This window comes from Monodelphis domestica, chromosome 3 (assembly GCF_027887165.1).
Source record: "Monodelphis domestica isolate mMonDom1 chromosome 3, mMonDom1.pri, whole genome shotgun sequence".
NCBI lineage: Eukaryota > Metazoa > Chordata > Mammalia > Didelphimorphia > Didelphidae > Monodelphis > Monodelphis domestica.
In genome coordinates this window covers 61,978,744-61,993,971 of record NC_077229.1, presented here as the reverse complement: position 1 = coordinate 61,993,971, position 15,228 = coordinate 61,978,744, and the positions used below count along the sequence as shown (strand labels likewise).

General features: G+C 49.9%; 1 protein-coding gene across 1 annotated transcript; it reads right to left on the bottom strand.

Annotated features, from left to right (window-relative positions):
* Window positions 1–3,146: 3,146 nt before the first annotated feature.
* On the bottom strand, window positions 3,147–12,302 carry STXBP2 (syntaxin binding protein 2). The gene is made up of 19 exons (XM_001366281.4): window positions 12,193–12,302; window positions 10,568–10,617; window positions 9,979–10,060; window positions 9,624–9,700; window positions 9,459–9,537; window positions 9,238–9,341; window positions 8,917–9,065; window positions 7,593–7,677; window positions 7,367–7,497; window positions 7,155–7,262; window positions 6,782–6,839; window positions 6,322–6,387; window positions 5,610–5,690; window positions 5,309–5,447; window positions 5,032–5,141; window positions 4,567–4,662; window positions 4,173–4,258; window positions 3,866–4,026; window positions 3,147–3,678 (listed from the first exon to the last, which is right to left on the bottom strand). Exons 1-19 carry the CDS (start codon window positions 12,290–12,292, stop codon window positions 3,593–3,595), a joined length of 1,848 nt encoding a protein of 615 aa, XP_001366318.4. The 5' UTR covers window positions 12,293–12,302; the 3' UTR covers window positions 3,147–3,592.
* Between the last annotated feature and the right edge of the window lie 2,926 nt (window positions 12,303–15,228).

The following is a 15,228-nucleotide window of genomic DNA, read 5'->3' as shown; positions in this document are numbered from 1 at the left end:
AGGCAACTGTGTATAGGATGGATTGGAGAAGGAAAATGTAAAATTGGGAAAAAGAAATTTGAGGCAAGGAGGCCAGTTAAGAGGCTGAAATAATCCAGGAGAAAAGTGATGAGGACTTGGTGAGTGTAGGAAAAAAAAAAAAGGTCCACAAGATGTTGAGGGGATTCAATTGACGAGTCTTGACAACAGGCTGGATAGAGAGGGTTGAGGGAGCACAAGGATGACAATTCCACTTGGATATTTCTCATTTTGTTCCATCCCTAAAATGACCTAATCAGCTCTAAAATCTACCTTGAGCAGTTCAACATTCTTGAATGCCTACTGGATGCCCCCACAGCTATGGGTGTTCTCAAACTCAGTATGGGCAAAATTGGCGTCATCTTCTACCCCCCTTAAATTGGCCCCTCTTCTCAACTAATCAATTTCTTTAGAGGGCGCCATCTTGCTTCCAATCCCCAGGTTCAAAAAAATTTACTTTGGCTCCCCATCTCTTCCCTGCAAAGCCGCAGCCTTAGTTCAGGCCCTCTTCCACTCTCCCCTGGGCGATTGTATTTGCCTCTTAAGGGTTCCTCTGCTGCCACTCTCCTCCATTGCAAATGATCCTTCCCACAGATGCCAAAGCAACTTTCATTAGGCGTACAATTATAGTCAGGTCACTCCCCTGGTGTGTAGGGTTAGGAACTGAAAAAGGCTTGGGGAAAAAAATGGAGCAAGAGACTGTGGATGTCAAATACTCCACAAATTGTTTGACTTGGTTGATATATTGACAGTTTTGCTAAAGTAAGTTTTTTCTTCTTTCTCTTTTATTCTTAGTTAGCAGCTAGCTATGTGGCATAGTGACTAGAGCTCTGGGCCTGGCATCAGGAAGACCTGTGTTCAAATTCAGACACAAGATACTGGCCGGCTGTATGACCCTGGACAAGTCACTTAATCTATCTGCCTCACCTTCCTGAATCTCCAGGGTTGTGAAGATTAAATGAGATAATTGTAAAGCCCTTTGCAAACCTTAAAGCACTATATAAGTAACTTCTTACAATATTATTATAATAGTATTGCAAGTGATAGTTCACTGGGTAGGGCCAGAAGGAGGGATATATTGGGGATTGAACAAATGTCGTCAGATTTTTAAATGTTTTAGACTTGGGGTAATTTGAGAAAGAGCTCTATTCCCACTGTTGTATGAGCTTCTCTTTCTAAGGGAAGCATCCCTGAGCCCAGAAGGACAAAATCAAGGTGATTAGTGGGGCCTTAGAGCCCAAATATCCACTCTAACTGCCCTGGAACTACTCACCCACCTATCCCAGCACTGACTCACAATTATCTTGCTGTTGACCTCTCCTACCATTGCCCCACGACTATGACTTCCTTCACCGCTGACTTTTTCTCATGGGTCTCTTCTACTTCCTTCTTGATAGGCCCCAACTATCATTTTCTTAAGTCTGGGGCAAGCTTTATAAAACATGGCAGCAACCCTTAAATAACACCCTCAAATCAATTTTTTAAGACAAAGTCAACTAGGGAAAGGACACAGTGAAGCCACTCTAGTTCAAAGGGGAAGGGAGGTGGTCACGCAGGGTACGATAGCTGGAAAGAGGAAGTGTGCGCCATCTGGTTAACTTCCAATTTTAACTAATAAAATGTACACATTAGTGACTAAACTCACTTGTTTGCAGCTGGAGTACAAGTTCAGTCAGTGCCTTCCACGTATTGGCATTCTGGGGTAAACTGCCTCAGTTATAGCTCCACCTTCTACACCACAACCTCTCTCCTCTGCTCTAAATCTTCTTGTTTCTCTATCCCCACCTTCATCACTTCTCCTCATTCCTACAAACTGGCTTCCACCCCGACCCCTTCCTCAGAGTCAAAATTGGCCTCCTCATTGTCAAATCCAATGGCTTTTTCTCAGGCTTCATCCTCCCTAAACCCTTCAGCAGTTTTGGACACTGATGACATCTCCTTCCTCTTAGACACTTTCAAGTTCTTGGACTTCTTACTTGGCTTTCCACCAACCTCTTTGAGGTTCTTCTTTCTACTTCACTGAAATAATCACAGATTTCCACTGGAAAAGAACTACCTTGAAGATCATCCAGACCAACCTTATCCTGTTACAAATGAGGAAATTGGGGGCCAGGGGTGAAGTGACTTGATCAGGGTCAAAAGTCAGAATTAGGTCAGTTGAACCGTAGTCTTCTGACCACAAAGCTAGTGCTCTGAGGTCCACCACACTAGGTCCTCACTTTCTTCCTTGCCCTTTAACTCGGGTGGTTCCCTAAGGGGTCTTTTCCTGGCCTCCTTTCTACATCCTTCTTCTCCAGTCCCATGTCCCACAAGTATCTCAAACTTAACATATCCAAAATGGTGCTCAGATCTTTCCCCCTACATAAAGAAGCACTGATCTGTTTATCCTCGTGACTTCCCTTCTGCCTTCAATGATGCCATCTTCCATGTTGTCCAGGCTCAAAAAGCCTTTTGGCTTGTTCCTCCCCCATAGTCCTCACATCCATTCCACCCTCACAGAATTCCAACTTGTCCCCCTTTCTCAGACCCACTCTCATGGCCCTCCCCATCACCTTTCTTTCATCTGTCTAGGTCTTCCTGTCTCTAGCTTTGCCCTTCTCCAGGCACTAGGAGTTAAAGTAAGCTTCCCAATACTTAGGAAGATGCCTTAGGACATGCCCCCATAGTATCATCAATCTAGAGCTGGGGGCCATGCTCTTCATTTTACAGATGAGGAAACCTCACCCCAAAAAGGGAAGGAAATTGGCCTAGGTCACTTGAGGGAAGGGACCATCTCAATTTTGATCTCCGTTAGATCTGTTAGACACATTAACAAGGACTAAGCTTCTAAATATTTGGGAGGTAGTGATCTGCCCATTGCCTAAGTTTTATTTATCTGAGTGTTCCTTGTCCCTGCCCCCTAACTGAAAGATAGGGGCTGGATGTTGTCATAAACTTAGGGAAGAGAGGAAGGGAAAGCTCAGGAGCACCTGGGAGTTGTTTGGTGCTAAACTAGGATAAGACTTCTTAACCTTTTTGGTGTCCCAGAACCCTTTGGTAGTCAGTCCGCTGAAGTTTATGGACCCATCCTTTTTAAAACCACATTTTCAAATGCATAAAGTCAATAACAGGATTACAAAGAAAACCAGTTATATTGAAATAAAGATGTAATTTTTTCCCATTCAAGTTCACAGAGCCCCTGAAAAATCTATCCACAGACCCCAAGATAAGAACCTCTAATCTAGGGGAAAGTCCCTGAATTTCTTGATAATGAGCCCATGTATGCTCCAAAGAGGAACACCAGGAGCCAACCACACTGTTCATCCAAGAACTCATCACCATCCGCCTAGAGTACCATCTTGGAGGCAAGAAGTACCCATGTCAGTGAGGTCACAGAGCCATTAAGGGATGCACAGGTCTGATCCCCTCCCTCCTCTGCTCCAACAGTAAAGGCTCCCTGAGATCAGGGCCTGCTATGAGGATCTGGACGCAGGAAGAAGGTGACCCAGAGAGGGGGTGAGATGAGGTTGGGGGGCGATGGGATTTTATTTCCTGCTGGGCACAGGGTTAGGAAATGCATCAAGCTGTTCCACACTCAAGGCATGGGGATGTCCTCTAGCTTCTGGTCCAGCTTCTTAAGGTCATCCAGGAATTGAGTGGGAGTAAGGATGTGGGAGGAGCCTGGGGGGTACAGAAAGATTAAGTAGAGCATCCTATGATCCCTGGACTCAGGCAACAGACATCCCAGCCCACCTCCCTCAGGGATCCAGATCCTAGTCCCCACAGATTGCACTGCAAGGCTTTAAGAAGCCTGCCCCCATCCCTAACTCTACCAAGGTCCCAGGCATCCGAGCTAGTCCCAACTCACCAATGAGGACCTCCCACTTTCCCTCGGTGGCCCGGGTCACCTCGTAGGCTGCCCGCATCTCAGACATAGTCACGCCACCCAGTATGTAAACCAGGAGCCGGGGTCCAGACCGGGAAGATTCCGCTGAACTTTTATTCTTGTGCCAGTGACCAAAGCGGGCGCTGAGGAGGACAGGAAGGGACTGAATCTGGGAAGGATCGAGCCTTCTCCCTCCTCCACCTCAGATGGTTCATAAAGACCATGTCTTTCTGTCCCTCCCCTAGAAGACAGTTTCCAGCCCTGACCCTACCCCCACCCCTGACCTCACCTAACAGCAGTCTGGGAGCTGGAGGCTGGAGCTGGGTCAGCTACAAAGGGCCACAGTTTCCTGTCCAGCTTGTCCTCCACAGCATCCTGGGGAGGGAACATACACAGCCTCAGAGTGTCCTTTGTCACCCCACCTCCTCCAGGGAGGCTCCTCTTGTTCCCCCCTCTCAGGGATCATGGATCAAATGCTAGGATAATGCCCATAATAAGGGATTTGCCATTAAGCCGAGCTGTGGCTTAGGAGGCCAAGGGAGGTGAATGGGGGAGAGGGGCGGGAGTGGGTAAGGCTAGAAAGCTGAAATGTGGGGAGCTAGGAAAGGTCAAGGCAGGGAGATAGAGAAGTGGGAGGCTAGGGCTAAGGGAGGCTGAGATAGGCTTAGCACCCTCCCTCTTACCTCCATCACGTCCTTGATGATGGGTGTCCAGCGGGAAAGCTGGTAGGTGGACTCCAATCGCTCCTTCCGGTCCCCTCGGTTAGGGACCCCAGAGCCCTGGGGGCAGGAGGGGGCATGGTCAGGGCCAGAGGAGGAGGCGGGGGAAGCACCTCCCCAGGCATCAAAGCAGGCCAGGCTAGAAGGAAGAATAAGACAGAAGAGAGACAGAGATAGACCCAGGCTGAGGCCAGAGACAGAACAGAGGAGAAGGGGAGAAAGGGAAGAAGCTGGAGCTTCAAGATGGGACCCAGACAAGAGGTTGCCTTCCTCCCTGGGGATAGAGTGAAGATCCTCACTGCCGTGTCTATCTTTACCACTCCTGCTCCCAGGCTGACTTCCAGGGTGAAAGCTGCTGATCCCCAAAACACACTATGGACAGGTTCCAAATGAGGGGCCAACAACGACTGCTATCATCCTGGCCCATACCGTGGCAATGGTAACTGTGGCCCCGAGCTGCTCCAGGTTTCGAATAAGACTGCTATGTGCCTGCACATTGGCATGTTGGATGAGCTTGGCCAGATTCTCCTCAGTCACTCCTGGGAATGGACAGAAAACATGGGGTGAGGGCACAGCCCCTCCTCCACATGCATGTGGGTCCATGTTTAGACACACGATATGTCCCCAGGTGCCCCAAGAAGACGGGTTCAGGGGTGAGGGGTCAGTAGGGAATGACTGAGGTCCCACCACCCATCCATGCTCGTACCGTTTCGAAGCAGGATGTAGAGTAAGAGGATACGAATCTTGTCATATGAGGGTACCCCAGTGTCCAGCAGTACAGGAACAATCAGCTTCATGGCATCCTTAATCTTCTCCCCATCTGCATCTGTGCCCAAAGCCAGATCCTAGGGAGCCAGGGGCAAGGGTATAAGTTAAGCCATCACAGATGAATATAGCCCCCTGGGTATCCCCCGAGTCCCTTCTCTAGTGCTGAGCCCAGCACCCCCAGAGCCCTGAGCCCCTGCATTCTAAGCTAAGCTCGAGTCCCGAGAGTCGAAGGCCCTCACCTGTTCTATGCTGCAGAGTTTCTCCACGTTGCCTTTGAAGTGTTTCATGCAGTCATCTGCTAAGTTCAGGTGCGTCGAATACTAGGAACCAAAGATCAGGTCCTCTAGTGGGTGTACATTTAAAGGTCCGCAGCCTAACCTGGCCCCTTCTTCCCTTGCTAGGCTTCTTCCCCTCCACAAACCCCATGAATTAGCTCTACTGGTCCACAGGGTTACGTTCCTCCCATGAATCACTCCATCTCCATTTTCCAATGCCCTGCCTTTGCACAGGCTGTCCCCCATGCCTGAAATGCTCTCCCTCCTCACCTCTGCCTATTTGCTTCCCTCCTGGCCTCCTTCAAGATGCAGTTCAAATCCTGCCTTTGGGAGGAGGCTGACCTGAGATCCCCCAGTTACTACCAGAGGCCCTTCCTTCTCCTCTGTGTGTATCTTGCCTGCAAGTATCTGCCCTAACAGCCTGGGAGCTCCCTGAGGATAAGGCCTGGGATCTGACTCTCTTTGTACCCCCTAGCATTTAGCACCCTAAGAGCTTAATAAATGTTTGTTGACTGATGAGAAGGCAAGAAAGGACCCAGGAGGAGCCTGACTCCAGCCACAGGATATAAGCTGGGAAGAAGCCAGAGGATCTGGACCCTTTATTAAATCAAGGCTTCTACCAGCTTGGTGGAGTCCCCAAAGTCCACCTGCCCAGTGGGCCCCGGGCTCCTCTCACCTTGTTCAGTTCCTTCTGGTACTGGGGCATCTTCTTCAGGATGTGGGACAAGTCTTTGATATTGGCCTTGGGAGGAAGGAGGGAGAAGACAGTAGGGCTCAGGCCCTCCAACCTGCCCCTAGGCCTGGTCCCCCAATTCAGCCCCATCCCAAAGCACCCTGACTTCTAAGGAACAGCCCACCCAAACTGGTCCCATCTCCAATTCTCAGAGCCTCTCCTAAGTCTATTCTCCCTCTATCCAGTCTTAAACCCCCAAACCCAGAGGCCCTCAAGGCCTAGCACACTTGAACTCCCCTCAACCACCATCATTCAAAGTCCCTTCTATATCTTGGCGATGGCCCTCATCAAGTCTGATCCCTCCTTAACACTGCTCCTGATACCCAAGGGATTAACTCACATCCTTGCCCCTGTCTGCTCTCCCCTTTCCTTTTCCACCTCCCCACACCATCCTCACACTCACCTTATCTGTGGTCAGTCTCTTGCTCTCACAAAAGGTCTTCAGCAGATCTGTGACCTTCCTGAAGGCATCAGGGAGGACAGTGAGGAAATGACATAGGAATGGCATGACGGGGGCTGGGCTGAAGGGGATTTCAAGAGGTGGGCAGAAGGGTAACAGGTTCATAGGTTTCGAGCTGGAAGGGACCTTAAAAGTCATCGAGTCCAATTCCCTCATTTTGCCAAAGGAGGAAGTAAGGCCTGGAGAGTCTGCCCAAGGTCCCAAGTGTGAAAGCCTGCAGAGCCGGTGGTCTTTACACTCTTATCATGCTCCCTTCTAAGAAGGCACATGCGTCTGCATTTGACCCCAGGTCCTCTCATACCCTAAGGGGACCTACCTGGACACATCTGCAATGTGCATGTGCCTCAATTCCACCCACAGCTCATCATCTTCATCCAGCAGCACTGACTTCTCCCGGGTCTCACTCAGACCTGTGGTCTCATACCTGCAAGGGCAGGACATGATCCTCCTGGACATGGAATACCCTGGCGGACAGGCCTCATTCTCCCTCCCCGAGAAGCTACCGCCACTCCTCCCATGCATACACACCTGTAGGTGTCCTGCTGGATGTCCAGAAGGTCATAGGCCATGGCCTGGAAAGTGAGCTCATGCAGCAAAGGGGACACAGGGTCTGAGGCCCGGTCCACAATTAGCAGCTGAGACCGCATCTTCTCGGGACCCTGGGACAGAGATGGTGGGGAAAAGGGATGAACTCAAGAATTAAACTCCACCCACATCCCCCACCCCAGTCCCCTCAGCTTGGCTTGGTTCTCACCTCCCCCAGGCTCGGATTATCTGCTTTGAAGGCATTGAGCTTGCTGAGGACAGCATGGGCCAGCTGGGCTGAATCCTCAGATCCCCTATGGAAAAGTCAAGGAGAAGGGAATGGTATTGTGCCATAAGAAATGATCACATGCACGGTTTCTGAGGAAATCGGGAAGACCTCTCTCAACTGATACAAAGTGAAAGGTGCAGAACTGAGAGAACAATTTCTACAATGGCAGCAACATTAGGGAAATACAATTTTCAAAGGCTCAAGAACTGTGGTCCATGCAATGACTCTCCTTGACTAAAGAGAAAACATGCTGGCAGAACAAGACACATTTTTGGATGCAGCCAATGTGGGAAATCATTTTGGGGACACCATGCATGCTTATTATAAGGGTTTTCTTTATCTAATTTTTCAATTAGGGTAGAAGATAAATGCTTGTAGAAATCAATTTTTTTATAAAAAGAAAACGTAGAAGACACAAAGAGAGGAGAGATGGAGGAAAGGAAAAAGGGATCTAGAATGAGAGATTAGGGACCCCAGAACTGGTTTGTTTTTTTAACCCTTACATTACATCTTAGAATCAATACTGTGTGTTGGTTCCAAGGCAGAAAAGTGGTAAAGGCTAGGCCATGGGGGTCAAGTGACTTGCCCAGGGTCACACAGCTATGAAGTATCCAAGGCCACATTTGAACCCAAGACCTTCCATCTTTAGGTCTAGCTTTCAATTCACTAAGCCATCTAGCTGTCCCTGATAAATGGTAATTTTTTTTAAATATTACTTTCGATCTTAGTAACAACTCTAAAACAAAAGGGCAAGGGCTAGTAAACAGGGTTAAGTGACTTGCACAGAGTCACACAGCTAGTATCTGAGGCCATATATGAACCCAGGACCTCCTGAATCCAGCTTCTATCAACTGTGCCTCCTCGCTGCCCCAAAACTGTTTTACCACTATGAAGCTGGGCCAAGGAAGGAGAGGGCTTGTGGTTTGCTCCACAAAATAAATTTGATCTGATCCAGGAAGATGAAGGCAAGGTATCAGAGCCAGGACCAGGGATTGGTGGCAGAAGGATTCCAGTATGGCAAAACAATATGAGACAAAGATGATGTCAAGGGGGGGCGGGGGCAGTAAATTTAGGAAAAGATCTTGGAAATAAGAAAGATGAAGGAAAAGACTGGGGGGCATTTACAGAACAAGATGGGTAAGAAGAGGCCTGGGGAATTGGGGTGGGGGCGGTGCCTAGAAGACAAGAGGGATGGGAGGGGCCTTATACCACAGGGATAGCAGGGTTTGGGATCATGAAAGAGAAGAAGGATAAGAAGCCACACCTTCGGAAGCGAATAGCAGGGTACTCATGCAAGGTAGCGCAGAGAGTAGCAATCTGCTGGGCCAAGATCTCCAACTGCCGAACCCTTGCATTAGCCCGGAAGGGGCAGTACAAGTTGTAAGTACTGTGGGCTGCATCCAGAGAAAACACCTAGGAGAGCAAAGGGTAAGGGGGCAGAGCCTGGAGGACACCCCACACTGCTAAGTCAGGCACCCTGGGCCTGACCTTCATTCCCAGTTCACATCCTTCCCACCACCCCTTCCCATCTCTCTCTTTACTGTCCAGGTCTGGCCCTGTCCTTCTTCCCAGGGTTGAGCCCCACCTGGGACTCATAAGGAAGGAAAGCCAAGTGAATCTCCTTCAGCGTCTTCACAGCTTTGGCCAGCCTCGAGCGGCCCAGTTCAAGGAAAAGGGGGTCAGGACAAGCTGAGTGAGGAGGAAGAAATAAGACAAGGAGAGTCAGAATAGAGATCCTGGCCCAGCCCCATTCCTCTCGCCCCTCCCCACAAAGCCTACCCCTCAGCCCCTATCCCTGTCACTCACTGTCTGTGAAGAAGATGTGGGCAGCTTTGTAGGTAAAGGTTGGGGTTCCTCGGAAGTCATTGATCAGAGCCTGGACAGACTGGGCGAAATGGGAGAGTCACTCCCTCTGGCCCCAATCCCAATCCGGAAAGAAAGCACTCTGCCTACTAGCCCAGCGGTCTTTACCTTCTCACATGGGCTCAACAGGTAAATGGCTTCCAAGCTGGGGATGGGTTCCCTGCGCTTGTTAATGTCCTCCACAACTGGATATCCATCCACAGCACCACACCAAACAACAGAGCAGGAGATGGAACAACACAACATGGATGGTCATACCGGGAACAGGAGGCCAACTCCCCTCTGCCTCCCTTGATCCCCGGAGCAGAAACGAGAGAGGAGGTAAGTGCCAAGGCCCCAGTCTACTGGTGCACTAGAGTGGGGTCATTCCCTGATGACCTGGCAGAAGAGAGAAGGGAACATCTCCACAATTATTTGTGAGCCAACCCTGGACTTCCCAGGAAGCTGGAGACCTGATACTCACTGGTGATGCCCTCTGCTAGAATGTCTGACATCTTACAGCAGGAAGACAGGATCCGCATGCTTGGGCGGTCCATGACGAGAACCTAAAGCATGGAGCAGTAACTAGAATAGTGCCCTTGGAAGGACACACAACCCCACAGTGACTGCCACTCCTATGCCTGAGGGCCCTCTGAAACCCCCCAGAAGGTTAACAGGGGAAAGGTGAATCCAGGACAAGGGAAGATGGCAAGGTGAAGGGTCTGCAAAAGTTAGGGAAGCAGGGGACAGGTCACCCCTTTTCCCAGGTGTACCATAACAAAACTGTTTCTCTGAGAGCCAATCCTCAGTGGAATTTGTCCAAAATATCAAGATTCCCAATTATGACTGCTGAAGCAACCAGGAACCATTGACTTCTCACAGCCTAACCCCTTCTACCCCTTAGGCCATCTGCTCTCCCAACTCTGAGAAGCACAAAGCTCACTTCATTCTCCCCTGGGCTCCCTGTAGCCCACTCCAAAGGTCCTGACCACACCTAGGTGACCTAGAGTAGGAGCTGTGGGACCTTCAAGGGCCTCCAGGGAATCCAGACATCCTGGCTCCCAGAATCCTACCTTCCATTCTCCATCTTTCTTGACACTCCGAATGACTCCACTCAGGATCTCTGAAAAGGGAGGGAAGGATAAGGAAAACTGGCTTAGGAGGGAACTGCTCTCCTTCCAAAAGACCTGGACAAGGCAAATATTCTGATGCCAGTGTCTCTGCCATCCTGTCTTTCTTTTCCTGTACCTTGCCTCAGGCTAAGTGGCTAGAAGGCCAGAAGCCAGGGTCCACTCAGGGCTGAACAACCAGTAGGACTGAAGTCAGGGTTCCTCTGACACTACGATCTCCCACACCAGGTCCCGACCCATTTAGAAAAAGTCCTGGGGCTGGGAGTCAGAAGACCGAGATTTTGATTTTAGCTGCATCCCCAAATTCAAAGTGTGACTTTGAGTATGGCCCTGTTCCTCCCTTGGTCTCAGTTCCCTATCTGTGCAAAAAAATCAAGGACGGGATGGGATGATCTGTAAATCCCACTAATCGGGAGTAGCTAGGTGGCACAGTGGGTAGTCAGGAAGCCCAGAGTTCAAATCCAGTTCGATCACATACTAGCTGTATGAACTTGGGCAAGTTACTAAACCCTGTTTGCCTCAGTTTCCTCATCTATAAAATGAGCTGGAGAAGGAAATGGCAAATCTCTCCAGTGTCTTTGCTAAGAAAATTCTGAATGGGGTCACAGAGAGTCCTTCAAGACTGAATAACAACAAAATGCCACCAAGAGATGATCACTTCCCTCTAAGGCCTGCGTAGGAGAGCTTGTCCTCAGCAAGCTCTAGGCCAGGGTGAGAGAGGCCTCTAAGAAGGAGGCCTGGCCCCTTATCGCCACCACCTTATCACCACTAAAGGAAACAGCTGAGACCAAAACAGCCCAGCTAAGGGTGGGGAAACGAGGGACAAAACTGCCCCTTCTCCGGCTGACCAGGGGTGGGGCCCAGCTTCTGCTTCCAGATACCAATACCTCCGGGGAAGATCCCAAAGCACTCATAACAAACTTATAACTATAAATAACTGTTGAGTTAAGAGAAGAGTAGGGTAGTGCAAGGGGATACCAAGGTATCTATCTAGGTCTCCAGTACTGGGCTCCCAGGATCCAATTGTCCAGATTTCTAACTCTCTGAGTCTTCCCTCCAAGGGACCCAGAAGCCCAGACTTCAGTGACCAAGTGTCCCTAACACCCACCCAAGGGTCCAGATTCCTCACCCTACCCCAAAGATGGAGGCATGTGATGTGACTCCCCTCGGTACCCTCCTCAGGGACCCTGGGTGCATCTGTCTCTCAGTTCCCTCATTCGATCAATAAGCACTTATTAAATGCCTATTATGTACAAGACTCCCTCTTCTAGGGACCCAGGCACCCACCCAGTCCCTCTCTCACAGGAACCTATATGTCTTTTTTGAGGCCCCTTTCTGTAAGGACCCAAGAGCTCAGACTCCCAGCCCAGGCCCCCAGGGACCCAGGCATCCAAACTCCTAGCTCCCTTCCTCCCGGGGGCTCTGGGGGGAAAAGTGCCCACACACCTCCATTCACGATCTTCCAGGGATGCAGGTGTCCAGGCTCCTAGCCACCCTTCTCCTCCCCAAGGACCCAAGTGTCCAGGTTCCCAGTCCCACTCTCCCCAAGGATTAAGGTCAGTACTCACTCTCCCCTACCACCGCCTTCAGCCCTGAGGGCGCCATCTTCCCCCTGGGGCCACTGCTTCCGGGTTTGGCCCAAGAGGGGCGGGGCTCCGGTCGTGTCATCGCATGGGGCCACGCCCCCTCTCCACCTGGCCCAGCCCCACCCCCTCACCTGGCCACGCCCCAAGCACCTAGCTCTGCTCTCCAGCTCCCCAAAGGGAGTCAATTTCTGCTCCTGGATCCCGTTTTAGGAAGGTGGGAACGAAATGCGGAAAGTCTCCGTGGCGGCCGCAGCATTCGTGCCCGTTAGAGCTAACACTCCTCATAATAGTTTTCCCATCGGAAGTATGGGGATAATAATGGCACCTTGGGAGACAATTGTGAAGCGCTTTGCAAACCGTAAATAGTCTTATATGTATTAGCAATTACTATTATTAGTATTATTACTTATACATAAAGACACTCGGGTACGCAGCGGCACACACCAATACAGGAAGTCACAGATTCACCTGATAATGACTTATAAAGGCGTGAAAGTTTGCAACAAATATCACTACTGGCTCAGAAACCATCAGAGACTTACCGGCGTGCCACGCTACACAGTATCAACCTCGTTAAATATTTCTGTCCTTCCCTCTTTCCTTCCTTCCTCCTTTCCTTCCTTTCTTTCCTTCCTTTCTCCTTTCCTTCCTTCCTCCTTTCCTTCCTTCATTTCTCCTTTCCTCTTTCCTTCCTCCTTTCCTTCCTTCCTTTCTCCTTTCCTTCTTTCCTTATCTATGATTTCATTGGTGTAGGGAGATTTGACACTTACAAACCTTACAAGTGCAACTTAAAAGTTTGCTACTATAGTCAGAGAATTGTCTGGGGAAAGGAGAGTAAGTAATTTGCCCTACGGTATGTGGCTTAGGAAAGACCTGAATCAGTACCTTTCTGACTGCTACCATCTCTTCCACTCTGCCAGTACAATTACCGTGCCCTCCCCCAACACATACACCATGTTGCCAGTACTCCAATACCTCCAACTCCTATTAGTTTAAATACATTACACGGCTTGTCCAGGATCATACAGCTGGTGTGTGTTCAAAAGTGGAAGGCAAATAGGCCTTCCTGACTCCATCTCTGATGCTATACCCATCACACCACATTGCCTCCTTAAAAAAAATTTTTTTTTGTTTCCTATCCCTTCAATACCATCCCTTTCCAATAGAAAACAAATAAGCCAAACCCTGTAATGAATACAGTCAAGCAAAACAAATGTCTATTTTTGCCATTTCTGAAAAAGATATCTGGTCCCCGAGTCAATCGTCTCTGCTAGAAAGTAGGTAGCATGTTTTACAGATTACACGGCCTCTGGAGCCCAGACTGACTCAAGGACAGACACAGAGGCACAGTTCTACATTTACTAGTGTACAGGCACACAAAGGACACTAGGATGTTTCATTTTCATATGCATAAATAAGGCCTTTGCTACTCTCTGGGGCTCAGTTTCTCCCTCTGTAAAATAAGGGGAGCTCAGTTTCCCCCATCTTTGACCCTCCCTAGCGTATGACACACAGTCATGTAAAAGTCACACATGGGGCCTCCAGGACCTCCTCTATCTTGAGTGGGGTCGGAATCAGTAGGTCAGGCACCTCCCATGGCATCACCAGAATGGGAAGAGGGATTTGTCACTTGGGAGGAGTGTGTGTATTGGGGGGAAAGTTGGGTTCCTATGATTATATATCATGTTTCTCCATCCCGGGGAACCATCAAAAATGGGGGAGGCAAGAAAGGGGTCATGATATACTACTTTCCCCTAACATCACCTCTAATACATTCAAACACACTCATGACCTACTTCTGCGATGGAGAGAAAAGACCTCCTTCCCCACCTCAGCTCCAGTTCTGAATAAGAGAATTCAGGGACTAGAAAGGCTTGAGAGATTGGCAGAGTTTGGAGAGTGGAGGGGTAGGGATCTTAAGGAGAATAGGACCTCCAGGTCCTGCTCCTCCCCTAGCCAGGTCTGGCCCCTGATGGAGAGTGTTACTGTAGTAACCACCCCAAAGGCTGGACCAGAAGGCTATGCAAAGCTGGTAATAAGGCCCTTGTGGGTATATAAGGAGGTAAGGACCCCCCCAGGGAAAGGAAGAGCCTCATTCCCCCAGGAAGCATAACCAAGGAGACTAACTAAGCCAACCAATACCAGTCTGACCAGACAGGTCCACCTGCATCTTTGGACAGGTGGACAGGAAAGGAGACATTGTTTGGGTACTGAGTGGAGGGGAGGCCATAAAGCAAGGGAGGTTGTCCTGATTCCCAAAGGTCATCACACAACAAAAAAAGGCTCTTTGTGGGAAAGGCCTTACTGTCCAGAAAGGATGCCTTCCCAGGTGCCAGTTAGGAGGACTGGAGCTGGAGAAGTCTCTGGTGAAGTGAGGAAAACAGACTCTAAACCCTCTCCCTTGCAGAGAAGAGGCCGTGGCCTCCATGGGCTCCACCTTCTCCGTGCTCTCTCCCGATTGGCATCCCCCTATGGAGCTGTGCCCCCCAGCTGTCTGGGAGACCCAACCTTGAACCTTGGCAATGCCTGCTCCCAGACCCTGCTGGCCCAGGTGAGAGCTTGTTGGGGCAGGATGAAGAGTATGGATTCTATGATTCAGGGATGCGTGTGGCACCAGTGAGTTTGGGAGGAGGGTCACAGATTCAGGATATGGAAAGCATATGTTAGGGGAAGGAGGGCCAGGACTTTTGGGGGAGAGAGAGGAGGCCTGGGCACCCCACCCCCACCCAGCACCCAGCATAGTTCCACGAAAACAATTATCTGGATGATCTTTATGGGGCTTAGTCTGGGTGGGAGCAGATGGAGAGGGGGGGACTCCCAGATGGAGTCTAGGATTTGGAGCTTGGTGGAGGATCGTGGGTGTTCCCCCACCCTTTAAAAGTCCTACTCCAGATGCCAAGACCAACAGTGGGAGCTGGAGTCAGGCACCTGCAGTGGGTCTGGGGGCAGAAGAGCTCAGCAAAAGCGGGAACACGGTAAGGAATCACCTGGGGAATCCAGTCTGATGGCTGAGCTGGA